This window comes from Drosophila biarmipes, chromosome X, assembly GCF_025231255.1.
Source record: "Drosophila biarmipes strain raj3 chromosome X, RU_DBia_V1.1, whole genome shotgun sequence".
Lineage (NCBI taxonomy): Eukaryota > Metazoa > Arthropoda > Insecta > Diptera > Drosophilidae > Drosophila > Drosophila biarmipes.
The window spans coordinates 21,202,910-21,230,072 of record NC_066611.1 but is presented as its reverse complement, the minus strand read 5'-3'; the positions used below and the strand labels follow the sequence as shown (position 1 = coordinate 21,230,072).

Genomic DNA, 27,163 nt, shown 5'->3' with positions numbered 1-27,163 from the left:
ATGTCATGGTCGAGCGGCCTGGACAAGGCGGGCAAGTGCGTCCTGCTCCCGCAGCTCCGCCCCTGGCAGCGGTTCGAGTGGCGCTCCTCCATGCAGTCGCAGATCTACAGGGATTGGGGCGTCTACTACACCCGTCGTCTCCTGAATCGCGAGGCTCTGGAGAGCTTCGGCAGGGCGGTCGCGGTCTGCAAGGAGGAGACGTCCCGCCCCAGCCTGGTGCCACCCACAGGCGCCGCCGAGCCTGTGGGCGCTGGCAGCCTTCCGGACGGGGGTGCGGCGGAGACGGGCCTCCGGCGCGGGGACTACAAATCCCTCCTTCTGCGGGGCCGCTGTCAGCGATCGATGGCCCGGCCGGATCTCGCCCTTCTCGATGTCCTGCGGGCCCAGAGGGCCTTGGAGCTGACCGGGTCGAGCGCTTCGGGCTCTGCCCAGCTGGTTGCCGAGAAGTGCGACAACCTCTTCGAGGCCAACGAGTTTGAGAGCGCTCTAACCACGCTGCTCACCGAGGGACGACCCTTCGGCGGACGGTTCGCCCAAGGAAGACTGCGTCTTATCAAGGAAAAGGTGAGTTCCCTTCTTTATATATCCTCAAATTAATGTTCCAAAACGCGTTTTTCAATACCCTTCGGTACATTCTGCACATAGAAAAACATTGGGTATAATAAGTAATACAAGACGCACTGTTTTGGTCAGCTAACAAGCTAGGAAATTAAACGCAGTCATTTTCTGGTTCTTCGTTCCCCCCTTAGAGCCTCGACGTTTTCGAAGACACCCTGGGCGAGTCCCTGCGACCCTTCATGCACCAGCACAGTGGCGTCCTCGAGGAGGTCAGCCGCCGGCAGAAGAAGCTGTCCGCCCGCGAGTCCAGCCCCCCTTGGAAGGCGCTGCGGGACGGGCGGGAGTGCGACGTGCAGAGCGTCCTTGTCGAGGAGCTGGTACACGGGACGCCCCTGGAGAAGGCTCGCCAGTGGGCGAGCGAGAGCCTGTACAACCACAACTACATGGGCCGCAGCGCCGTCGACATTGCCCTCTTGCGTCGACTGCGCGGCGACCGCAGCTTGCTCGATCCCCTTAGGGTCTGGACCACGCCGTCCATGCGCCAGCTGAGCGAGGGGCAGTACGCTATCATCCGGCGGTTCTTGGTGAGTTTCCCGTCTAAGCTTTCCCAAAATGGTATATTTTATAAATCATTCCATCCCCCATTTCATCCTACCAAATCAGAAAATGCTGCACGCCCGGAGGGGGATGTGGACAGGCTGTCGGACTACGTGGAGCGCATAATGTCGGGCTTCATAGGGCTGAAGACGCTGCGCACGCTGCCCTGGAAGTGGGAGCTGCTCAACGACGTCTACAACACCGTGGCCATGGCCCACTGCGATCGCTGCGCCGTCCCCGCCAACGTGGACTTCCTGGAGCCCGAGAGTCGAACCGTTCTGTACCTCCTGCGGTCGGAGAAGCTGCGCGACATGAGTGTGAGGCTGGGTGGGCCCAACATCTACCTGGAGATCCAGCGGGAGGAGGAGCGGCACAGTCGAATCAGGTGGGTGGGGTGTCTCGTAAATTATTGCTTCTTTTCCCGAACTTTAGAACTTGAAATACTTGTTTTGAATATTACAAAATGTTTTTCAATTTGTTTCACAGCCAGAAGCTGGAGCTTTTGCAGAGTCGGCTGCGGCACTCCCCCTACCCCATCGAGCGATCCTACCTGCTGTTCGAGATGGCGCGCTGCCACTTCAAGGAGTCGCGCTTCGAGAAGTGTCTGGTGGTGGTGCGCAAGGCCTTCAACGGTGGGTTAAGCCCCGTCCCTCTGGTTCACCACTTAACCCCCTTAAACCTTGACCCCGCAGAGGCGCGCCGGTGCAACTGCCTGATCTGGCGGTTCAACTGCGTCTTCCTCGGCTGCCAGGTGCACGCCGTGCTCAACCGCTTCGAGCGGCTGAAGGAGACTCTGGCCAAGGCCAGTCAGCTGGCCAGCGACCTGAGGGTCCCCAGGCTGGTGGCCTACATAGGCACCTGCATTAGCGTCAACAACTTCGAGCTGGCCAAGCGGAAGATGCGGCAGCCGGAGCTCGAAAACGCAGTCCGGTTAGCACCACCTCGGCCAGCTCCCAGGCCTCTAATAGCAGCAATCTCTAGTAATTTCGGACGCCGAGCCACTAGCTCTTGGCTTGCATTTCACTTTCCTCTCGGGAATGCGAGCCCAGAGCTTCTAGTTCGGCGTAACTCAGTTTTGAACTCATAAACCACAAAGTCCTACCTGTTTTTACCACTCAAAGCGATGTGTTTTCCTTCGATGTGTCAAAAGGCTATTTCATCTCGCTGGAAATCACTAGGAGAGAAATGCACTGTAAAACCTTCACTCAAACTAAGTTTTCTTCGCCGAAAATGGGTGAAATGCGAATTCTCCCACGCTGACACTTCGGCACAAAAGTGTTGGATTTTCACAGCATTTAGCAATGGCCCGAAATGTTGCAATAGCTGAATTAGGGAGCGAAGCGCGGGAAAAAACGGCAACCAAAGTGGCCCGAAGAAAGGGGGGCCATTAGGGCCGTGAAAAACAATAGCCCCCATAATCGGGCCATATTATATAACACTCGAGTGCCAACGGCCCAGAGTCGCCGAAATTATTTAATTATGTCTTTCTCTGCGTCCACCTCTTGCGACGGCGATTATACGACAATTATTACAATATTTATTTATAATTTTTAATTGCTTTTATTTTTCACATCAGCCGCAAATGTCTTTTGTTTTTGGGTGCTTTCGGTTGCTTTTCGCCTTGGTTTTGGCTGTTTTTTATTTCGAAACTCTGCATAAGCAACGCAGCAGGGGCGGGGTTTTTCGAGGGGGCCTCTGTGACCATTACTCTTCATTTGTATGCCGGCGGGAGTGTGGGTGCTCGCTTTTTATTTCGCTTTTTTGCGGAAAGAAAGTTACCCGACGGAAAAAATGTGAGATGGACATGGACGGGGGGCGGCCGCCAATTAAATGTTTTGCTTTTGCCGCTTTATCGTTTTTGGCAATAGCGCAACAAGCCATGCGATGTGTCGCCGAATGCGACCGAAAACCATAAATAAGCCCCAAGCCAGCAAAGTCGAGCAAAAAGCCGAGCGACCAGCTGCATTTCAATTGAATTTCCAGCCAGTGCTTGCCAAACTGTGGGGGTCGGGGGAAGAGTGGCAGGCTTAGAGGGGAATTCTAAACAATATAAAGGTGGGCTGGGTAAAATCAGCTACATTAATACGTACTTATAGTGTAAGCAACAAATATAAAATATCGCAAAAGGGTAGTCGAATAACAAAGTTGACAAAAAAAACCGTTTATAAGTTAAAGAGATTCCCTAATATAACTAATTTTAAGTAAAAAGGAAAATATATATAACAATCTGCTAGCAAAAGCAAAGGTGGCTATATGAGCTCAGAGTCTTAGTTATGATTTATGAACTCTCATTCAAAGGCGTTTTCAAACTATAAAGTTTGATCATTGGAATTACGTGAGTTGTTTACCAATCGTTTGTGATCGATTGATAAATGCACTTAGTTTTGCCCATCAACACCTGAACACAGGTAGATCAGTGCTTCCACAACGGCGCTGCACCCAACAGTTTGAGCCGCACTTGTTGCTGTGTGACCTGCGACCTGCGCTGCCACTTCGGGCCAATTAGCCAGCACTCATACGCCCTGTTGCATGCATAAACAGCACTCCAAATCAACGCAGAGCCGAGGGCGGGCCTCGTCGAAGAAAGAGCAGCAGAAACGGCAACTTTCTGCGGTTTAAGCTCACACGTATGCCCAGAAGTACACCGCGAAGAAGGCAGTTGAGTTCTAGATACACCGTTTTCAAAATAATAGTCAAACTTATACATTTTCAACTCCCACTTAAGGTTGCCATATTCAATTATACTGAATATGCATCTGTCTTTTTGTTTCAAACAGATTTAAATAGTTCATTAATTCAAATAATTTAAATTTAAATTGCAGTTTCACCTGGTCTTTAATGCTATTTAATATCTTATAAAAACTGTAATATAAAAACTGCTTTTCCCAGCGTAAGTACATAAAAAACTCATATGCACAGGTGTGTCTGGCTTGTCCAGGTGCAAATTGAGTTCGCCCGGCGCTGAAAGTTGACTTTGTGTCAAATGATAACACACAGGGGCAAAGTGGGCGTAGGGGGGCTCTGCGGGGCAAAGGACCACAAGGACACGGCCAACGTGCCGCCAAGTGCCACCGAATACGGCCGGACACCGGGGTAATTAGCCGGACTTTGCCAGGACAGGGCCGTGGTCAGGTGTCGGCTTGGTCCAAAGACAGGCTCAAGTCTACGCCTTTGCACAGTGGTGTCCGGCAAAGTTGGACAGGTGGAAAAGGGAGCTTACTGTGCCGCAGAGAAACTTCGAGGTGAAGTATTTCAAACTCTATATCCCGAAAGCTTTTGTTTACTATTAAATATTATTATTAAGTTAAAATTAAATATTAAAAACAAACCCAAAAAAGCAACTAAAAATATATCAATCTAAAATATGACTGTTTATAATTTTTTAGAAGTTTTAAATCTAATCCTGTAAATCTTTTTTAAATTTTTGGTTCAATAGAGTCGTTTGTTCTGATAAAGCTCTTTGTTAAACTGTTGAAATACTTGAAACTGTAGGTAATTTAAATAATAAATATAATATCAAAGAATTTGTATTTTAAATAAAAAAGATATACATTAAAGAAAGCTTAAACAAGAATCAACAAATTTACACAGCTTCAAGTGTTTAAAAATTAAAATTATCTTTCAGTTTGCTTAAACATTTTATATTTTAATAAACTAAAATTAACCCATAATACTGAATCCCTTGCTTTGTACGTGCTTACTGGGACCCGCTCGAATATTCCGCCCTCGAATGTGCGGCCCAGCCGGTGGACATCCTGCAGCGACTGTGTGCTCCTGCCCCATCCCTCGCAGCTCCGAGATCCCGGAGCCGAGCATTCCGGAGCCGAGCTCCGTGCCTTCGTGCGGGCAGCATCAGTTCCATCGCCATGTGGCTGCGGCGGCCACCAGTCGCCGGATGGGCGCCTCAGTTCGCTTTTGTGTCGCCTTGTGGCAGGTCGCCTCCGCATCGGCTGCTCGAGCCCCACCTCTGATATCTGATATCTGCGCTCTGCCACCGCTCATACGCCCCGACGGACCGGTACGAAACGCACGGAAAGCTCAGGAAGTACGGAAAGTGCGGAAAGTACGGAAAGTGCGCCAACTTTGGGCCGGGCATTTGAAAGTGCGGAAGGATAGGCGTTGTCTGGCCTCCTCGAAGGTGAGCGATTGTCGTCCCGGTTCGATCTATTACTTATGAACAGTGCCCCTCCGCTTTGCATACCTAGTTGCTCAGGCCCACTGGCCGCAGGCCATTAGCATAAATCTTTCATTTCATTACGCTCCATTTGCCAGGGGCAGGGAAAGCCAGAAAGCAAAGTACGAGGACTATTGCAACACAGATTTCCACTTCGCATATGGCGTTTTTATGATTTTCCTGGCCCGCCTGTCTTAGTTTTGTGGGCTTTTGCCGTCGCGCGTGGGTTAATCGTGGCAATGCCTTCGGCTTATGCCAGCTCACGCCCGGCTGGTCATTACTCTGCCATCTGATGTGTGTTCGGGATTCGGGGCCTAGTTTTGTGATCACAAATCAAAAATCGGGATTTGCCAACCAAACATAAAGGAGCCATAAAAGGCCGATTATTCGGCAGCTTGTGGGGGTGTTAGGCGTAAATAAATTGGGGAGCCAAGCCAACAAACAAGTTTCTGGGAATTTTACAATTCCATGTTAGCCAGAGCAGAAGGAAATAATCAAATAGGGGTTCTAAAAATGTGGAAATATTATTAAAATGCTTCGAACACTATACTTTCCAGCAATTTAAGTTATGAACTACTTTTGAAGTGTCTCTATGGAGAAAGGTAAGGTGAGAAGTGGCTGTACTAAGAAGTAAATAAAACCCTTGAAATTAATAACAAATCCTAGCATCATAAACTTTTTCAACTGGAAAGTTACAATTCCAGTTGATTTACAAGCTTGCCTCGTCCAACTATTTATACAAAAACTCGTCTCTGGGTTTTGTCTCTGTGAAATGTCTATAAATAGGTTTGGCATTTTACTTGAGCAAACACAGTTGGTCTAACCAGCTAAAAGTGCTCGATGAAGGATTAACAGCAGAAATGACGGAAAATTCCTGGCACTTCAGAGGACTACATGTGCAGTGTGCAGTACATAGTATCTGCGAATGGCAGCTATGCCGTTTCCATTGTCACTTCACCCCTGATAAAGAGAAGACAATGGCGCGCGGGCACACGTCGTATACTTAATATTCGAGCCACATGGCTGCATTCTCTCATATTTCCCATATTTCCCGCTCCAATTGTCGGGGCTCCGTCAGCGTTTTGCTAATCAGCCAGGTGAATTGCAGTGCAGCTGGCAATGCACCTGCCACGCCCCGCGGCCATTACGCCCGCCTCCGACGACTGATTGGCTTCAATGCCGGATTGAAAGAGCTGCATAATGTCGATCCAATCATCCGCATCAGCCGGCTAAACGAGTGTGTGCAACTGGAGCAGGGAACTCGAGGGAAAACGCGGGGTGAAAACTCGGAAAAACGCAGCAAGAGGCGTGGCCCACATCATGAAAAATTCATGACGCGTGCCGAGTGATTCAGGGCGCCGCCACCTGTCGCAACGCCTGCATAATTGAAAACTGATGCAATGGCCAGCAGCCCAGGGAATCTCGGCCAATACGCAGGGCCAGGAACCCTCTGCTGAAAATAATTACCAACTAAAGCTAAAACAAACGTGAACTCCTTGTTATTCCTGCAATCACATGCTCATACTCCTATTGGCTTTTGTTTTGCCAGCAATTAATATTCTGAAGGAATATAGGTATGAAGGACGTATTATCGAAGTGCGGGCGGAAAATGTGTTTACTTTTTCCAACACACATCTTATATGAGCCACCTTAGTTGTCTATTAATTATGGTTTTACCAACATTTATGCATTTCAAACTGCAGACAAGTGAATTTCGGGCTCAGTTAGTTGCAAAATTGACAGCAAACCGCTTGTCGACTGTCGGACGTGTAGTAGGTGTATCTGTGGGATGAGGACGAGCCCCAGAACGCACAAATCGAGGGCTGGGCCATCCAAGTGTCCTTCGGCCACCCCCACCCGAAATACACACTCTTCTGACAACTTTCTCTGTTGTTCGGGGCTGTCATAAAAAAGAAATGTAAAATGAGAGCACTGCCTGACTGGCAATAAATCTAACGATAATTTGATACGCAGCGTTTTACGATGCTCTCGGCGACCCGGTCGCGTGGCAACCCCTCGGCCATCAGCGGGTTAATGCCCCGAGTCGGTTGTCAGCGCTGTAAAGCGGAGGAGCCCTAAGCCCTACGCATCCAAAGACGAGAGCCCTGAGCCCTGAGCCCGGAGCTCAGGCTAAGCCAATTATATTAGACGTCGGACTGTTAACTGTTGCATGTCTTTGGGGGCTTCTCTGGCCGTCATGGGTTAAGAGTGGGGGACCCAGACGCGGCCAATTGCCCGGCGTAATTCCCCGACATCGCGGCTCAAAATAAAACAATTCGTTTTTAATTTCTGACAGCCCGGCTCGCCAGGTGGCAATTTGGGTTCTGCGAGGGCGAAGATATTGGCAGTTCCAAAGGCCACTATTTAATCAATTATTGAATTAACCTGCCACGTGGCGAGCAGTTATTAATTGTTCTGTGCCCATCACTTGATATTTTACAAATTTTGCCTGCCAGAGAAATTGAAATCACTTAAATCCTTTGGGAATTTCCGCCAGCAGCAAATAAATTGCGTGCCATTTTGGGAAACTTTCTGCATTTCCCTGCGGATTGATTGCAATTTCAGTTTGACTTTTCCACCGTCTCTTAATAGGGAGCCAAGGAATGGGGCTCCCGCGGGTGACACATTTCAGTCATTTGCAAGTTTCTGGGGGAAATCTTCAGTTGATTGAAGTTTCCGCGGCAAGTCATCCTGTTTCGCCTTCCTCAATCCTTTCTTTCGGTTTTCCCCGCTCTAAGGTGGGCTTTTCTCAAAGGGCGACTTCCTCCCATTCCTTGCCCCAAAGCCCCGCCAAGGAATTTTCCCCCCTTTTCCTGCGCTCTTTTTACGGTTAAATGTCGCATGCTTCCCATTCCTCGGCGGATTTTCCTCGCCGTCTATCATTCGTTTTACGTTAACACTGCCTTTGTGCAGCTTTAGGTTGTTTTTCCATGATGAAATAGCCATTAATTTCGTTGGTAATATAGGTTTTAAAAACCCAAAAAATGGATTCCAACTTTTAGGTATGCTTTACAATTTCCACAAAAACCTGTCACGTTTTCCCTAAACGTAGTTCGTAGTTTCCCCCGCTCTAATTGTGAGTCGTGGAAATCAGCGGAAAAGCGGAGCCAAATGGGAGCTCTTCCCTGGGAAACCTCCCGAAATTAGACTACTCTATGCCCGCGTGTAATTGTGCCATTCGTGAATTGTTTCCAAATTAGCGAAGGATGAAAGGACGTGGGAGCCCTGGGAGGCAGTTGGCCAAAGTGCTTAGTTGCTGGGAAAGTGCCACCCTCCTCGCCTGCATTTGTATTACTTTCACCACCAGAGACTCCCCAAAGTGGAGTACACGCTTCCTCAATTATGCCATCGCCGCAGCAACAGGCGCGCGGCGTCCTTGTCCCACTATTCGCCGCTCTCCGCCCACTTTCCGCCCCCTTTTCCCACGCCCACGTCCCTGTCTCCCTTCCCTTCGGCCGAAACATTCTGTAACTCGTCAAACTCGAACAGACAGCGTCGAGTTTCCTGAAATTCATTAAGTATTTTAAATATGCACGAACATAATTTGGCCGTGCAACTGCCGGCGAGGACAAGCTGCCGTGGTGTCCCCTTAATTGAAGGTAAGGCAGCCGCCCACTGCAGTACATAGATGCAATTTAAAATACTACACCTAAGAACGAATTACATATTATAGTTAAAATCAGCTCAAAAGCCTTACATTATTAGTTTAATAACACATCCTCCTTTGGAAATATTCTCTACTTGTGTATCATATCATATATAAAAATGTTTTGTGTGTTTTCTTTGGGACTTTCTCACAGTGCTGTTCTTACACGGAAGATGGTACATTCGCAATATATTCTACTCACAAATTTACTCTACATGTATCAAAATCAATTAATAATCGTTGAGGGTTTTTCACAGTGCTCTGCTAGCATGGGCCAGTGTAGATTGTGTTCTAATCCATAAATGGTCAAATAAAACTGTGGCAGTTGTTAGGACCAGATACATTTACCTGCATGAGCAGGGAACTCCGTGGAGCACAAGGCGCACTGAGACTCAGGACTGAAAACCAGCCCGGGGAGATTTCCCCGCCCGCCCTCGGAAAAGTTTCACCTACTCAGCTTTCTTTTGCACACTTTGCACGCCTTTTTCCACATTTTCCACAATTTCTGTTGCCACTTGTTGAGAGTCGTTAATTTATGATGATTGCGTAAAGAAAACTTGGGGCCGGCATGGCGAACTTTACATCGTTTCCCCCTTTTTATTTATTTTTTCCCGTATCTAGGCCCCTGTTTTGGGTTGTCAAGGTTTTCGGAGCGGACGAGTTTTCACAGTTTGCGATTTTGCGAATCGACACGTGTTGGGTTTTCCCATTTTCTCAATTTTCCAGCTTCTATTATCGAGCCGCAATTTATTTCGCCCGCAACTTTTCCGCTTTGTAAACAGTTGCAACAATAAAAAGGATGTCGCGTACGACATCAAAGGGGGCTTCGATTTGGGAATAGGTCTTAAGGGGGTTTTAATTTAACACCTTAAATCTTCGAACTGTTAAATGTTTTTCTCTCCCCAAACAGTAATTATAAAAAACAAAACAGCATATTTGTATTACATTTTTAAGGCCCCCCTTGGAAAACGCCTCTGAAAAGCGGGGATAATAGGGTCCTGAGTCGTGCATTCGGAGGCATCTGTGCAGAAACCTGCAGATAATGCAAAACAGAACAATGTAAGCAGGGGCGGACCTGCGGCCGGGAAACGGAAAGGGGAAAATGGAAAATAGAAAAGTGCTGCCGGAGGTTCGTTGACAATGGCTCGGGAGACAGACAGCGGTCCTAGACAGCTTTGTTAGCACTTGAGACGTCGTTAGACAGCGGCCAAAGCCACAATACGCACAAGTCGGGCCTGAGAGGCGGCGGAAGGTATATCTTTCAGTTCCTGGGGGAAAGGATAAACAGGAACGGGTGAGTGGTGGAGGACAGGAAAATCAACAAGGATTGCTGGTGGGCAACCAGCTATTTTCGCTAGCATCATAAGGGAACAGTGAATGAATATTCGCACCCTCGAATGCACCCATAAATGATTCACGACAAGTGAGAAGACTTAAAGCAGGGAAAATAGGAGTATAGGCAAGAACGGGAAGATCATCAAGAATTTATGTGAAGTACACCAACTGTCTTTACTAATAACTCACAGAAAACCAACAGGGATTTCAACTATTTTCGTCTGTAACTCACACAGCATTTAATAGAAACAATGACTCCATCTCAGAGTGCACCCATAAAAGATTCACAAGAGGGCGGGCTCAAAGCAGGCAGAGCAACGCGAAGCACTTGCAGAAAGTGGGCTAAAAAGTTGTGAAGGAGTCGGCAAACGGATGAATCTCAAAGCAAACAGTATCTAGCCAGCAGATAAAGACGCAGATTACGAGCGCCCAAGTGTGTGTCTGTGTGAGCCAACGACATTTTGACCCAATTGCCGAGCAGTTAGGACCCCCTGCAGACGGAGCTCCAGACGGGGATGGCCGCCCCCAGATACAAGATACAAACACAGTCGTTCTGCGGGGGGATAAAGCCAAGTGAGACAAAGCGAAAGCCACTTGAGACGCCTTATCGCAACCTTTGGCCCTGGCCGGCGGATTACCCACCAAGATGGCCAATTCACACGCCGCATGTGCAGATATTTGTATTCATATTCGCTCGCTGGCCCTTCACCGGCTAATTGGGCCATAAATCAGGCTGGCCAAAACATTAATTGGCCATAATACTTATTCGTTGTGACATCTGGCGAGGGCCACGCCCCTGCCTATCGGCCCGAAAGCCCCGAACATGTCCTGGCCTAACAGGGACAACTTGCTTCGCATTTTCGGGTGGCCAGAAAGTGAAGAGGCATTTCTATTTGACCTCACACATTGCTCAGCCCTTACCAACTAATTTAGGTCAGGCGGCCAGAGAGTCATGAACATAGCGCTGGAGCTTGTTGGCCATTCCTTGGGAATTGAGTGCTTTATGCTTTTTAAACGTCTGAACAAAGTCGGTGGATATTGCCTTTCCAAAAACCGTATATCACATACAAAATTCATTAGCCCATCAAGATGCGAAAGGTCGCAGAATGCGCTTCTTTTGGGTTCCGCAAAGTTCGTGTCGCCACTCGTGTAGGACTTGGCAATTTGTTTACTCTGCTGCCGTGTCACCTGCTTACGTGCATAAAATGTGGCAGGTACTTGGTTTTGCCGTCAACAGAGCTGCTTGCTCCGCAAATCCCCAGCAGAGTGTCGGAAAATCAGGGAGCTCCGTAAAAGCCACCCGTCCCAACGAGACTTCGCCCGGACTGCCGGGTCTTACAATTCATTTGGCTGCTAATTGTTTGTCGAGCGTCTTCTGGCAGTTGCTTAGCCGGCTTCTCGGGCGCAGTTCATTACTCAGTTTCCCCGAAAAAGTGGGGACCATTCATTTCGGGGTTCTCACTCACAGCCAACAAATCGCAGTGCTTGAAACAAGCATTTCTTTTCGAGTGTCTAAACTGTTAGTTAGGAAGCATACATCAACTGTCAAGGGTCGCGTTTCTGGAGATTTCTCCTACTTTAAAATCAATTCCATTTAAAGGATTGTATTTGCGCATCGTCCGCAGCACTGGCTTGTTAACTTTCCATGGAGGTCTCCGGGAATTATTGTCGTTCCCCAAGTAATCCCCGAATTTTGTTAAGCTCTTGCCGAAGTTTTGCATTCAGAATTCATAATTCACTTGCCAAACTACCGCATAATTCACTGGAATGGTTGCTGGGACACTGCAACTTTCGCTGGCCAACAGTTGGCTGTTGGTTTTGGCCAAGTTCGCAGCGCAGCTGCAGCGGCTCACTGCCACATTCATTGCAGGATCTGTCTAATTAATTTCGGGTTCTCCTCGGTCCTGCCCAGGCCCCTCGCCATGGAGCGTTATTATCCAGTCCCGCTGGGAACTTGCTGGCCAGTTATCACAGGCCGACAGGGGCGGTGTCCAGCAGGGGCACAAATGTAATTACCGACTTCGGTACACAAGTGTCGAGTGAGATAAAGCGATTTTCGTGGTCCCCGACAGGGATGCCGATTCGGAATACAATATAATACCTTCCTCGCCAAGAAATAGAGTTAGCAAACCCCATTTAAGCCGATCCCAAGCATCCTAAATTCTTATCCAAGAGTCAAACACATTCGCCATCGAAAAGTGAACACAACTAGACCCAGAAATCGTAAGTCTTCCATAACTTCCTATGAGAATGATTGTTAAAAAGTCTAAAGTTCCTAAACATTATGCTCGTATCATATTGAAAACATGGAAAAATAATACATAAAACAACTAACTAACCCATCATTTAGGTAAAATAATAGGTATGTTTAGGGAATACATTTATGTATTAAAAGTGTTGCACCCAAGGACCTCACAATAAATATAATCTTGGCAGTACAATGCCATTCTTTTGGAATACAATTGGGGACAAAAAGTACTCTCAAGCAACTTTGCTGAGAGTTGGCAAGTTAACCAGCTTATTTTCCGGCAGCCCTGGCTAGAGGGTGAAAATGGCGCCGGGCAGAGGGAAATGCAATTTTCCCACAAACAAACACACATGCTGCGAGAGCTGGAAAGTTAATTAAAACACAATGTGCATTTTGAACATTTTGGAAAGGAAATGGATATGGGTTAGCCCCTCAAATCATTAGGGGGTGTAACGAGGGCTCGGGAGAAGGCGAGTCTCAGCGCGTTTTCCATTTTCCGGCAGGCAGCGAGGTGGGCTCAGCCGGTTCAAGGCGAGGGCAAAGCGAGGGAACTCTTGCCAAGAAGTTGCAAATAATTTAAGGAAGTACGGCGCTGAGCTGGCAAATGTCACTTAAAAAGTTTGTCTCATTTTTGGCTGGCGAAAGGGTATTTTTTTCCCATTCTTGGCCGCCACATAGCCTACTTTTCAGGGTCCACAGGGGAAATTTTAATTGAAACAGACAGCGAGCGGAAAAGCGGGGAACTGCATTGTCACCGATGAAATGTGGGCGTTGGCCAAATATATTTTATTCAGCGCAGAGCCGCAAAATGTCACTCGAGATGACACATCGAACAGGTGATTGGCAGTCGAAAGGAAAAGTGCTTATATCGGGAAACACCCAATGCCACTTATTGCTTAATTGCGATTATGTAGGCGAAAGCCGTCAACAAAAGTTGGCCAACACAAGTATTTGTGTGCCTTTGTGTGGCTTGATTTCACGCCCTCAGGTGAGAATTCCTGACATGTTTTAGGCGGAAACAACTAATAAGTAATGAGGTTTTCGCCTTAAATTGGTAATTGGTAATTGTAGTGGCAAGTAATACATATATCATGCAACATAACCGTTCCTTATTCCGAAATTTCAGCTTAATTTACGCAAGTTAAGTCCTTCTTAGTAAGGCATACTGACAACGGAAAATCCGCTACAGAAATCCGAAATTCCAGCTCGGTCTTAAGTACTCAAGTTAATCCGAGAGGTCCTTCTGGCATTCCCAGCGGACTAAGCATAAATGCAGGATTATCCTTCCGGTTGCATTCTCCATGGCCTTCAACTTCAACGCCCGAGTTCCGGCTGGCCCCATTTCCACCGGCTTTCCCGGAGAACCCAGCTGGCAAAGAGCCCCCTGACCTTGTCCCGGACAGGCAGTTGGCAGGCGGCAAGTGGCAAGTGGCTGCTATCGGGGCGTCCTGGCAACAATGTCCTGGCATCGGCTCCTGACAGTTAGTCAGTGTCAGGCCGTGATTCCGCCGCCGCCCCTTCGGGCCAGAGATCCTGTGATTTATGCGGCCTTTTGCATATGTCGCTGCCACATGGAAGGACTTTGGGTCACGTCGGAACCGCTGCCGGGACAGGATACGGGACCCAGGACAAGCACACACACACGCAGATAGGCCAGACCAGCAGACATCTGGCAGTGGGCCGCTCTGAGACCCTATTTATGGCAACGCTTCGCTCACGGTGTCAGCCTGTCCCCGAAAAAGCGGCGAACAGCCAACTTTAGTTTTCTATTATGAAAAAGTGCGTGTCTCGTAAACAACAAACCCATTACAATAAACCAACTCCACGCGCCGCCCCCCGAGGTACACACAAAGTGTGCGAATAGTGGGACAATGTCAGAGTTCTTTTCGAATTTATGGGACCCCTTCAGGTTAATTTCACTTTAAGTTTGCCAGCCTATAATGTTCTATGCTTGGTTCAAAAATATTTGTTATATATTTCGAACTTTTATTTTGCATTTTTGACTTCCAGTTTACTTCTTCCTAGCTATTTACCAAACAAATTTGCTAGGAACAAAGACAGTAAAATCCTATTTTTATCCCAGTGTACGTGTGTCTTTTCCCCGCCTTTTCTCGTCAACACAGAGTCGGGGAAAAGCGGAAAAGCGAGTGGGCTCGGTGGAGGAAACTTCACATCATTTTCGCGCTGGCAAAACTTGCCCGATGATGTTTTCTTTTTATGGCCAAACAACAAGGACGGCGACTGACGTCACAGTGCTGCTCAAACTGTGCGACGGCGACCTCCCTTCGACTGCAAATCTCTTGGCCAACGAGCGCCATCTTAGCCGAGTTTGTGCCCAGCTAAGCTAATTGATGGGGCCATTGCAAATTATGGGTGAATAGTAGAGTATTTCCACAATGAGATAAGTAGTCATTTTCAGGACCAAATAGGATAAACCCTTCTCCAGCCTGTAAAAGGCTTCTAAACGAACGAAGTTAATTATTTTCAAAGGCGTGAGGGTATTCGGTAATCAACTCAAGCTGTTTGGAGGAGGACAAAAAATGTCAGAGGAGCGAAAAGAAAATCTTGACGGAAAAGTCGTCGAGGGGGTGGCTTTCCCTGCAGTTAAGACTCTTTGTCAGCCTGATAAATGGCATGTTATTGAGTGACGCTGAGCTGCCTGCAATCGGTTTGAGTTGGCCTGGAAGCGAATGCATTGTCGGGGGCTTGAAAGGAACTGGGACTCCAGAGTTCCCCCAATGAGTATCCTTGATTTGGGCAGATATCCGGGCTGCAAATGGGAAACGTTTGAACCAAGGGTCTGGCAGCCGTAGGATTACCCCAGCATCTAGCTCGAGAACTTGCCTCCATTTCGGCAAACCCAATCGCAGTCTTTCGAATCCAAGGTGCTGTGCCTGTTGCACCTTCATCCGTTTGCCCAGCCATAGTAACCCCCGCTGCTGTTTGCCCAACTGATTGCCGAGTGGAAGGCGAAAACGCAAACAATTGCTCAGCGTCAGCAGAATGTGCTGCCCACCAGCCGAGATACAGACGGCAAATCCGGCAGATACGGATACACGGGCACGGCGGATGGATGCGAGACGGATGGCCGTCACACCAAAGGCGAAATAATGAATGTTTAGCCGAAGCGGCGACGACAAACAACGAACGGGGAAATGCTCCAGAAATCCTTTCCATATCCTGTTATGGCCGCCTTCATCGGGTGATTTGTTTTCAGACCAATGTCTGTTTATTCAGTATTCACTTCTGAGGACTTTTGTCATATTGACGCGTTTTCTCGCTCTGCCCAAATCAATTTATCAACGAGTCGCAACTTTTCCAATGGTTTATGGAGAGTATGTAGAGCCGCAAATGCATTTTCACACACCTCCCCGGTTTGCCGCCATTTAGCTGGGGGGAAAAAAGAAAACTTGAGAAGTAAATGGCGAAAACCAAATAAAGGGCCGAAATACTTTCTGGTCTCGTGCTGTATTGTTGTTTTTCTATTTTTTGTTGGCCATGTGGAAAAGTTATGAGGCGCCGTGAGAGCGAAACACACAGGCCGAGGAAAAAGGAGCCGGCCTCAAGGATTTGACGCTCTGCTGCCTGCGAAAGGGGGAAAATCGGGAAAAATGGGCTGGGCGACGGCCTTGCATTAAATCGCAATTTCACCCAATTTCCCAATAAGTTCGCCAGTGGGTTTGTGGCCACGGCGGAAATCTATTACTCGCCCTGCCATCGTCGACTAAAATGGAAATGGATACGGATCGGATCTGGTTCTGATGCTGATTCTGATTCTGGTGCTGAGGACTTTAATCAGTGCTGCCCAATGAAAACTGAACAAATGCTCGCACATGTGCATACATAAATTCGCGTTCATTGTGTCCTGGCCCACGCTTGATGCATGGCTCCAAAGGCCGGCATATCAGGAGGCCAGGAGGCCAAAAGGCCAGAAGCCAAAACGCAAAAACCATTTTGACCCAAATCATGTTGGGCCGAGCGGCAGTGGCGTTGTGGCCAAATTGAAAGCCATTAACCGAAGCCGGGAGCAAATTTAGCACGATTGTTTGGCCTGTTTTCAGCCAGAAGGGTTTGTGTGCCGAGCTCGACGTCTTGTCCCCAGGCCCATCCCAGGCAGAAGTATGTCAAATTGTACTCACCTCAGGTTGATAATATTATGCAAATTGCAGGTGATCTGAAAATAAAATCGGGAAAACAATAGGTTACTTCTGTAGGAGAAGGGAAAAATATATATACAATCTTAAATGGGAAAACCTTTCAATTAAGTCACAGTAAAGGGTAAAGCTCACGGGTGACTTATTTAAATTTAAAAATTCAGAAACTAAAATGTAAAATTATTATATAAGTAACTTTATTTGATTACCGTGAATGCTTATGTTCTACTTTATTTCTCTTCGAGTTAAATGTTGTGGATGTCAAGGGGTGTTTTCCCCCACACATCCCCTCATCTGTTTTTATTGGAATTTGGGGGGTTCAAGGACGAAATGACGGGGCTTCGCTGGGGTTTTGGCCGTGGCTTCGATCACTTTGTCGCGGGGCGGTGGGCGTAATTAAAGCATTCATTTGTGCTGATGCTGCTGCGGAGGAAACTCATTAGCGAGTGCGTGTGTGCCGCATTAAGGCCGGCCACGCCCACAGTGAAAAGCGGGGGCGGGCAATTTAAAACTGCATATCGCAACACAGCGCTTTTAATTTGATTTCGCCCGGCGACAATTCCATTTCCGCCAATCCGCAACCGGATACGGCAATTAGGCTGAAGCGCTCCGCCGAGGAATGTGTCTCGAACTGTTGGCCAAGTGGGGGAAATGGCCGACACTTTTCCCGCGGCAAAAAACAAACTCAAATGGCACATGGAATGTTTTCCCATTTCATTGCCTGTTTTTGCTCGAATTTATTGACCGTTTAGTGATACCAACATTGTGACAATTGAAAATAATATTATAAGGGTTAAGTTTCTACAAAAGAACCCCTTAAATATGCAAAAGAATCACGGTCAAGTGTTCAAATGTATTCTGTGGGCCTGCATATTTTAACACCGATGCTGATCTTTCCGCCTCATTTGCGATTCGGGCTAAATCAGAAATCAGCTGGCAAAAAGCAAAGGCCGGAGGGCCGGGCCACCGCAAATTGCATTTTGAGTCACAGTGGCCGACAGATACATTCGCATCTCGGCCTGCTGGCATATTCAATTTCAATTCCCATTTCATTTACATTTTACATTTTGCATTTCCATTTAAATGCATAAAATGCCAGCCCGAAAAATCCACATTAAAGGGCAGCTGGGCAACCTGTCCTGGAATTTGCGTACCGAAACCCGTATCTAGGTCAGGCCCCCCAGCTTGTTGGGCTGTAGTCCATTTTTCCCGGGTTTGTGTTGCAAATTGCTTAAATATGAGCCCCTGACCACCGGGAGAATTTGAGAGGAAGGGTGATTTCAAGGGCCTTGGAGTGATGAATCTAGCTGTGCAACTGAAAGAGCTTTTGAAATGCACGAGCAGCAAATTGAAGCGAGCACCGCTCTTCCTTTTTGGCTAATAATGTATTTGATATAGCCCCTTATTTTTGTGTAACCTTCTTCCAGTTACCGGTTTTTATGCCACACTTTTAGCCAAATTAATAATAACAGTTTCAGGTTTTATGAGTGACAGAAAATCATTTTCGGGCAAATAACAAGCCAAAATTAGTAGTTCCTGGTAAAGTGCGACTTTTAGAAACGAAAAATTTTTTTTGAAATTTTTTTTAATTTTTGTTTTTCGTTTTTAGGGGTTGAACCTTACCAGGAACTATTATAATTCTTCTGGAAAATATTATTTTGTAAGCAAGTGTAATCATTATTGTTATTAAATGTATATGAGTAGACGGAAATTTCTGAAGATATGTTATTTAACACAAAATGCTATTTGTTTCTGAATAATCATCCATAATGTTTTGAAAAATATGAAAGATACAGTTATGAGTAAAATCATTTTTGGAATTTCCTTCTCAAAAGAGATAAGTGAGTATGTGTAAACATATAGCTGTGTACATTCAATTGAAAAATAACAATAATATTTTCCCTCAGCTCCCATCGAAATGGCACAAAGCTGATTTTTTTCCAAGTGCACCTCCATCATTCGACTGATTTGCTGGATTTCATCTGGATTTCATCTTCTCCCATTTCGCATCGTATTGCCATCTGCAATTTTCGCAGCTGAATCAATGCATTCCGGCTGATGACGCTAATCACTCTGAAATGCGGTCAGTTGCAGGGTTTTATCCCGCCCATCATGGGGCGGTGGGGGCGTGGCTAATTGCGACATCGGAACATAAATTCTGCAATGAGCTGACAGGCCGGGAAGGGGAGGCAAAGTAGCGACGGGGAGCGGCCGAGCTTTCGCAATGAAAGGGAGCGGGCACGATGACTTAGCACCCCACTCGGCCGGAAATGCCCCCCTTTTTCCAACTTCCGCTTCGGCGCCCCCAAAAAGGCGCGGAAATTCAAAGCAGCCTCGCTGAAGAGGAAGGCCAAAGCCAAAGTCAAACGGAAAGCGGAGAACTAAACAAATAAAATCCCATGAAACTGGGCAAAACTGGGGAAAAGTCGGGGACTGCAGAAGCTGTCATGCAAACAGAAATGATGTCAACAGCGTGTGCCGTCTGAAAATCTGCATTAAAAATGTCAAAAAATCTGCCAGCCAAGGTTAAGAGGGGGCACCCAAAGGTGTTGGAGCTCAAATTGCAGCAAATTTAAATGCAAATTTTGCGGTCAGTTGGTCACGTACTGCTCCAAAATAAACACACATTTTAAATTGAACACGGTTTACGCAGGATCAGAGTTTGCATCCTGCTTTTTTATTCAAAGTGCGCAAAAATTAGACCGTTTTGTATTCACTAACGTGAATCTGAAAAAATTGCAGTTAAGTGCAATTAATTGTGAGCATTGAACACAAACCACCCTCAATTAGCTTTTCATTGAACCGTATGCTATGAATAAAAAATTACATATTGTGGTAAATCAATATATTTAGCTGTGTTTCAGATAGAAATATATGCAGACATATGGAGTGGCGAGCAAGAGCTATAGATATTTTTTATGTACAAAATAGCCTTCAAAATTACTTGTAAATCCTTCAACGATAGGCAACCATTTATGGAAATAATGCCATGAAAATGAAGGAAAAGCCGTCGGAAAGCACAGTTTCAAAGTCACGTTTTAGAGGCCAGACGGCCTGGCAGCCAGCCAGCCCAGTTTGAGGGCGACTGGTGCGGAGCCGAGTGAAGTGAAGTGTAGTGAATGATGTGGCCAAGTGCCAGGAGCGGTGACTGAACGATTGAAGTCAATTTCTGGCAAATGGTGGCCAAAAAGGGCCAGGATACGTGAGTCACCCGCCCGAGAATGGGCCTTGATAAATGACTCTCGGCGGCAGGAGCCACTAAAAAGTGGAATGAGCCGAACACAATGGGCAAAGATGATTTAAATACTTTTTATACAAGCGAACACCTCTCTAGAAATAGCAACGAAAATGGTAATACATTTTTTTGATGAAAGGATGGCATCCTAAACATCATGTTTTAGATATTTAACATAGAAGAAAACACGAGTTTCCAGTTTTGTTATTCGTTTATTGTGAACACAGTTACATAGTAGGTAATAGATTTGTGTAGTTATTACACCAACTGGGCCTTCAGGCCCGCAGCTCATCCCACATGTTCCTGCCGTACACTGGGATGTCAGTCCGCGCGTCCGTCAGTCCCTCCAGCGGCAGAGCCTCCACAAAAAGGGCGCCCAGCTGAGCCTCCGTCCTCGATTCCGCTGGCCGCTGGCACTTCACGCCAATGTCCTGCACCCTGACGGGTCCGTCGAACTTGACCAGGTAGTAACGCACCTGCCAACCCGTCGCCAGGGATCTGGTGTCCGGCGGCATTTTGGGGTGGATGCGGGGCAGCACGCCATCGGCGGGTGTGGGTGAGAGATAGCAGCGTTGCGGAGCCACAATTGAGCCGCCATATTCCCCGCAGAACACATAGAGCTCCGCATCGTTCCTGGTCAGCGCAGTCACGCGCGCCAGCAAATCAAAATTGGTGGCCCCGTCATCGCCATTGAGTTTATAGGCATAGCCCAGGAGCAGGACGCCACGGGTCAGCTCGAAGTCCGTGACAAAGAGGCGGAAGGCCCGCTCGTAGTTGGTTACCAGCAGGGAGCAGCCGCCCGAGAAGGCCTCGTCGAAATGATGCACTGCATTCTTGTCCAGCGGCACCGAGGGCTGCAGCGACTGCCGCGCCAGGTTGAAGAAGGGCTGTTCCCGGTCAGCGATCCTGAATCCCCGCTCGTAGCTCGCTCGTCCCGAGCCCACGCAGAAGTCCGTGAAGAACGGAAGCGAGCTGTACGGATGGGTGGCCAAGGTGGGCCAAATGCGAGCCCACCACGCCTCGTTTCTGGCCAGGAAGGCAGAGTTCACTTGCTCATCGCCGCGCGGGCTTTTGATGTTGTACCCAAAACGACTGAGGGTCTCAAAGGCCCAGCCCGGCGCAAAGATGCCCGCCGAGAAGCCATTGTTGGCTATGTGCTCCATGGTCTCCAGGCTGTGGAAGCCGCCTTTGCGACTCCGCCCAAAGACATCCAATCCCATGAAGACGCGGTGCCGCGGCGACTGCTCCCTATTGGCCTGCTCGGCACTCCGCTCCAGGTGGCCCTCGTTCCAGGCGTAGTTTATCAGGGTTCCGTGGCTGCGCCGGAAGAACTCCACGTTGCGCGGGTTCAGCTCGTTTTGCCACAGCAGTTCGCCGCTCTCCAGAACGCTGTCGTACCAAAAGACACGTCCGTGGGGCACACGTGCCTCCGTGGCGGCGGTCAGTTCCCGGACAAAGCGGCTGGGGAGAATGGAAACCGGTTAATGGGATAAGGAACTGGGCCAAGGGCTGTGGACATCGCTTTTTGTTTCATTAAATGGATTATTTTCCGAATAACAAAATTTTTGGTTATCTTACTCATTCAAGAAATATTACAACTTAGATTATTCGTCATAAGAAAGGCATTCTAGAGTCTGTATAAAATTCACAAGAGTTATTGGCTCTTCGACTTGGGCAAAGTGCAATAAGTCAACTTCAATCCGGCGTGGAAATGGAAAGCCAGTTTCCATTTGACAGCTCGTGATCGATTGAATGGAAAAGCCGTTGATAAATTGGACAGTTGATATGCGACTTGAGTTCGCTTTGAGCCAAATTTGTTGCGAACGGGATGAAGGGTTCAAGTCGGTAATATTTCATGTAAACATTTGCTTCCCACAACTCTCACTGACAGATGCTGGCCGTAAAACACCCTTTTAGGGGAGTGCCATAAGTACTCACTAGAGATTGGGCACATTGCGCTGGGGGACGGTCACCTCCACGTTGACCAGCCATCCCTCGAAGCCGAAGTGCTGGCAGAGGCGGGTCAGGGCCTGCACGGTCCTCGAAACGCTCTCCTCGGTGGCCAGGACCTCGTCGAGGAGTCCCGGAGCCTCCACGATGAACGTGCCCAGCACGGGAACGCCGTGCCGATGGGCGGCGTTCAGCCAGCCGCTGGGCGGAATGGTCACGTACTCGTGGCTGAAGTAACAGAAGTAATCCACGGCTGACCAGTGCACGAATCGGTAGTCGTCGTACTTTTCCGAGCTGTGGAAGTGCCTGCAACGCACAGAAACAATTAGGAATTTAATTATCCAGACTTTTTGCCGCATTGATTGAAAAACAATGTTTGCGCCAGTGGTTTTAAACTTATTTTTATAGCCTGAAGACACTTGGTGGTCGCAATGAAATCAAGCAGCCTTAAGTCAATCTCTAATTAAATGGTACTTAGCCCCGTTACAGGTTGAGTAAAAGGGCATTCTAGTTCGTCGGAGAGTAAGTAGTAGCTAGAAGGAAGCGTTTCTGACCCTATAAAGTGTATATGTATAAATAAAATCCCTAGATGGATTTCAAAAGCTAGATATTTGTTTTTGGCCTCCTATATCTTAGTATTTTGACCCTGGCAAAAGACGTAAGGCTGGCTATTTGACTCCCAAGTGCTCCCTGTGTGTCTATGAACACTTTTCCTTAATTACTCACCGATCCTCGAGGTAGTTGCCCATCATGTCGTGGCAGACGAGCAGTTCCCTGCGATTCTCCTCGGTCACCGGTCGCCGGCGGCTGCCCACGAAGTCCGCCTGGCGCTCCAAGTACACCGCTCCCGACCGAATCTTGGTGTTCAGGGGCTGGACGTAGAGGCGCCAGTCGATGTCCCTGCTCCGCACCCGGAACTCCAGCAGCTGGCGGTTGTCCTTGATGGCCTCCGCCTCCAGTTTGGCTGCAAGGGAGGGCATTACATAAAGCCGACGGCGTCCGGACATTATTGCAACGATCTTGCCGCGGATGCGAACCGCTCGAGGGTTGCGATGGGAATGGAGCATGGAGGATGGGAGTGCGCGACTCTACAGATACTCGCCAGCGTTTTTTTGGTTTTCTCGATAACTCGCTATCAAATGCAGTGGGTGAGTGGGTGTTTGCAAGTGCGTAGGTTGAAGGCCCAGTCACACAGAAAAATATTTTGTTTAATTTCGAATAAAACGAAACGATTATTTCATGCAACTTACCCAGGCAACCGGAGCACTTTGCATAGTCCAATACCAAAATCTTTTTCAGCAAACTAAAATAATATTTTGTAAGCCTTTTCGTGGCACTTGAAAATACTTCAACAATTTTTGTCAAGTGTCACCCGTTCCCTTTGTCAATTTTCCGGATGAACACTTGAGTTTTTCAATTTTCGCACTCGGCTCTTAGCCCGCTGAATGTGTCATGGTCAAGCTCTCGAGCTGCTTTTTGTTTCCGCCAGATAAGTTCAGTGGCGATTACATGCAGCTATTACGAGAATGCAAATGTTTGCTTCTAATAAAGGGCAATACGCTAAGTGCATGCACAAAGTCATTTCAAATATATTGAAAATGTTTAGGGAAAAATATGCAACTTTAGAGGGAACATATAGTATATATGGCCTTTAGGAGCCCCCTTTAAAAATGTTTAACCATTTAAAAACTGATTACAGGAAATCATAGTAACTATCAGGCCCGACAAGGTTTCCAATTAAGCAATAATTTCAAAATCAATAACCCATACAAACGGAAGCTCCGCAGTCAGCGGAACGTACTTCGCACGCTTTCTCGACTTTCCCCAGGAAAATTAGCAGTCTTAATGAGCTTGTGCAGCAGCAGCACCTAACCAGGGGGGCAGGGGCTCCGTAAGGATGAACACCCCTGGGCAGGCGGTTAATCAGGGGGCGTTGGGGTGTTAAGGGGTCAAGATAGCCCACGTTCGCTGCAGCTGGCGCTCTTCAATTAGCCAACGCCGCCGGCAACGTCAACTGCACTTAATGCGCGGTTAAATAATGGGCAAGCGCTTTATTTTCATTAGCAGGCGGTTGGCGGTTGCCTTTAAAGTTTTCCCGGGAAAGCTACGAAATGATTCGGCTATCGCCCTTATCGCAGATGGGTTACAAACTCGCAACTGTTCTGCCCAATTTTTGGCACGGTGCGCATTCGTTGCCTGCCATTTTGGGCATGAATTATTCAAGTCGAAAACCGAGTTGCTGCCACTTCACTAACGGGCTTTTGGGCTTCTGGGCTTCTGGGCCTGGTCGACAGCGACCTTCGCACTCATTTCGATTGCAGTTGCAGTCGGCGAATGTGCAGCAATGAAATCGGAAGGGCGCTGCCCTTCCTGTTGTGTTTGCTGCTGCACTGCGAGAAAATATCCCGGCCCTGGGGCACTAAACTTGCAAGGACTTGGCCAAAAATGCAGGGCAAGCGGGCATTAGGAATAGCTCTGCGCAGCCTCTACCGCCACCCGTACAGCGTACTTGGCAGACACGCAAGGTGTGTATTAGAGAAAGAACAAACACAACATATTCTAGTACTAAGACAGGCAGAGGGCTTCTCTCAGTGTGCTTGGGCAAAACTTTTTGCAACTGAAGCAGTGTTGGCAGGGGGAAATGGGCGCGGCGGGGGCGCGGCGCCTTCATGCAATTTGTGCCTGGGCGTAACTTTAATCTATCACGGATGCCAGGATATGGGTTCTGGCCGGGAACAATCGTTGCATACGAATGAGCCACATGCCTGGACACTATCTTCGGTCAGATGCTGCACAAAGGCAGGTGAAAGGTGTCTGCCTAAACGGTTCCTGATTGACACTATCAATGGAGCGTACTGTCGCCCCTAAATTGCAATCATCCTCGTGCATCGTTTGAATCGAATAAATGTGGGAAAAGAAGCTAAATCATTGAAATACCCCAAAATATATCAAAAGCTTCAATGAAATGAGAAAAAAGAACTTCTGAAAGAGGTCTAAGAACTGTGAACTGTAAGATAGCATTAGATAATGGTAATAGCTTCATGAAAAGTCTTAGTATAGCAATTTAAGAATGGCTTTTTATAAGTTTTTTAGGAAACTTCCATACTTGTGTGTGGATGAAAGCTCGGTATCTTCAAAAATAGAGAAAATTTTCTAATTTAAATCGGTTAAAAAATAAATGCTGAATAGTATCAATAAACTATACAGTCTTTTAAAAAATGTAATATAAATTTAAAGTGCGGGAGTACGAGATTTTGGAAATGAAATCATGAAGTACCTTAGTACATCAGTTTAGCATACAATTGATAGTTGGTACGGACTTGATTCTTGGTTTATAGAGGAACCTTTAGGTAGAGAACATAAGCTATCATCGACTCCTAAGAATTCTGACTTGAATCGATCCAACATGGAACACCGAATGGAATCAATTAGCCAAATGACAGGCTGCGTAACAGGAGACCGTCGAGATAAGGTTCTTATCTCCTCTGCAGTCTTAAAAAGTGATGTGCGCGCGAAATGCGGGTGCGAGAGAGACGGACTTACGGCATCCACAGGTGTTTTTGTCCTGGCACTCTTGTTGTTTCGCTGTCTCCTTCTCGCCGGCGCACCCCTCGCCGCTCTCCTTCTCGTGTTTCTCCTCCACCCTCTTCTTCTTATGGGGGGACGCTTCCACCTCTTCCTCTTCTTCAGCGGCGACGCCGGCGGTCTTGTTGTTTTCCCTCGCTATTTCCTTGTTTTCCATCACTGTGCCGTTGCTTTCCACTTCCTTGGACTCTGAACTATCCATTTCACTCCTTTAAACAATTAATTTCGAGCTGGAAAACCTTTAGTTCAGCCGGCGAAAATCAGAAATATTTTATTTATGTTTGGGAACATCTGATTGGAGCGGAAGCCAGTGTGGCCGCAGACGCAAATATACCAAACTTATTTCAAACGGTAAAGGAGACTTAGCCGCCGCAGTGTTGCAAAACACTAAGCTAGCCGCGAGAATTCAAATTTAAGCAGCAGGGAAAATCTCAATTTTCTTTCACTTTTCTCTGTTCAGCAGGAAACTGGCGCCGCCCAACGACCTTGACCAAGGCGGAATGCAGGCAAAGCACATCAATTGTAATTAAACAGGGCAAACAAATTGAAAAGGAGGCGGAACAAGCAGAACTGTTTGAAATAGCTGCAGAAGCAACAAATAACTCGCAAAACTTTCTTGGCCGGCGAGCCGAGGAAAAGAGGAGCGGAAACAGGGACGCCCGTTTTTATTTATTAGTTGGCCGAACTTTTCGCAAAATGCCAGCGGGTCGAGTGGCTGGCAAAGCCGGCTACTCCAATCACTACTACAATGGTGAGTGTTCCATTCGTCCTGGCTGTCCATCCCATCATCACAGTCCTTTCCATTTGAACAATTCAATTGGGCCCGGCCAAGTGCACACACAGCGATAACAGCCGAAATCGTGGTGCAGAAGAGCAAGTGCTGCGAATAAATATTGAAAAATATTTACGACATTTTTAGAATATATAAAGTGCCCTTTGGGGGTACATAACTTACACCTCACATACGAAACTTAATCGTTACTTTTCAATTTTATTTCTCCGCTAAGACAGGGACACACTGTAAGGAACTTTGTGTAATTCACACATATGTTTTGTTTTATTTTCTAGTAGGTTTTCATGTTAGCAACACTTAAAAAAGAAAGGGAATAGCAAAAATGAATATCCACAAATGACCAAAGTTCAAAAATACCATTTACAATACTTAAGTTAACTACAAAAATTTAATTTTTAAGTTTTGTTATACATTTTACTTAAGTAACCAAGCTGTTAAATATTTGTTAGGTGAATTTAATTTAAATTATTTCAGTTGACAGTACACTTAATGGCCCTACTATTCCTTTTTTATCAATGAAAAGTCACAATTCACACTACTATTCAGTTCTTGTTTACCCTAACGAATGCCCTTTGCCAGGACGCTCGTACGTGGGCATCAACGAGGAGATCATGTGGGTGAGCATCGGCATGGGCGTGACCATCGTGCTGCTGATCACGATCGCCCTGTGCTACATCGCCCGCGAGAAGTGCCAGAAGCGGCAGCGGGAGTACTACGTGACCGCATAGTTGTTGTACGCGGCCTGCCAAGCGACGGAGGAGCAGGAGGAGCAGCGGGGGCGCGGGCGGGGGAGGGCCCCGGACCAGGTCGCCGAAATGGAGGAGGGCGCTGGCAAGCCGGGCGGCGCGGGAGGAGCGCCGTCAGGAGCACGAGCCGACGTCACCGTCA

The 27,163-nt window shown here is 47.4% G+C and overlaps 3 protein-coding genes across 6 annotated transcripts; 2 read left to right on the top strand and 1 right to left on the bottom strand.

The window, feature by feature from the left end:
* LOC108023624 (uncharacterized) lies at positions 1–2,251 on the top strand. Its single transcript, XM_050890540.1, is given in 5 exon segments — positions 1–564; positions 750–1,540; positions 1,642–1,787; positions 1,848–2,066; positions 2,069–2,251. Coding segments are annotated over 5 exon segments (1,788 nt in total). The 3' UTR covers positions 2,137–2,251.
* A 2,842-nt stretch (positions 2,252–5,093) lies between these two features.
* Positions 5,094–27,132, top strand: LOC108023625 (uncharacterized). Of its 3 annotated transcripts, none has more exons than XM_017093237.3 (3): positions 5,094–5,293; positions 25,946–26,233; positions 26,855–27,132. In XM_017093237.3, the coding sequence occupies exons 2-3, from the start codon at positions 26,179–26,181 to the stop codon at positions 27,001–27,003; spliced, it is 204 nt and encodes a 67-aa protein (XP_016948726.1). In that variant the 5' UTR covers positions 5,094–5,293; positions 25,946–26,178; the 3' UTR covers positions 27,004–27,132. The 3 variants fall into 3 exon arrangements, with proteins under 3 accessions (XP_016948726.1, XP_016948724.1, XP_050743869.1); XM_017093235.3 differs by having other exon boundaries at positions 25,943–26,233; XM_050887912.1 differs by lacking the exon at positions 5,094–5,293 and adding an exon at positions 25,693–25,833 and having other exon boundaries at positions 25,943–26,233.
* LOC108023623 (cytosolic endo-beta-N-acetylglucosaminidase) lies at positions 20,140–25,684 on the bottom strand. 2 transcript variants are annotated; one of them, XM_017093233.3, is made up of 4 exons: positions 25,441–25,684; positions 22,624–22,861; positions 21,886–22,203; positions 20,140–21,408 (listed from the first exon to the last, which is right to left on the bottom strand). In XM_017093233.3, the coding sequence occupies exons 1-4, from the start codon at positions 25,682–25,684 to the stop codon at positions 20,223–20,225; spliced, it is 1,986 nt and encodes a 661-aa protein (XP_016948722.1). In that variant the 3' UTR covers positions 20,140–20,222. The 2 variants fall into 2 exon arrangements, with proteins under 2 accessions (XP_016948722.1, XP_050743864.1); XM_050887907.1 differs by lacking the exon at positions 25,441–25,684 and adding an exon at positions 23,148–24,509 and having other exon boundaries at positions 22,624–23,029.
* Positions 27,133–27,163: the final 31 nt, after the last annotated feature.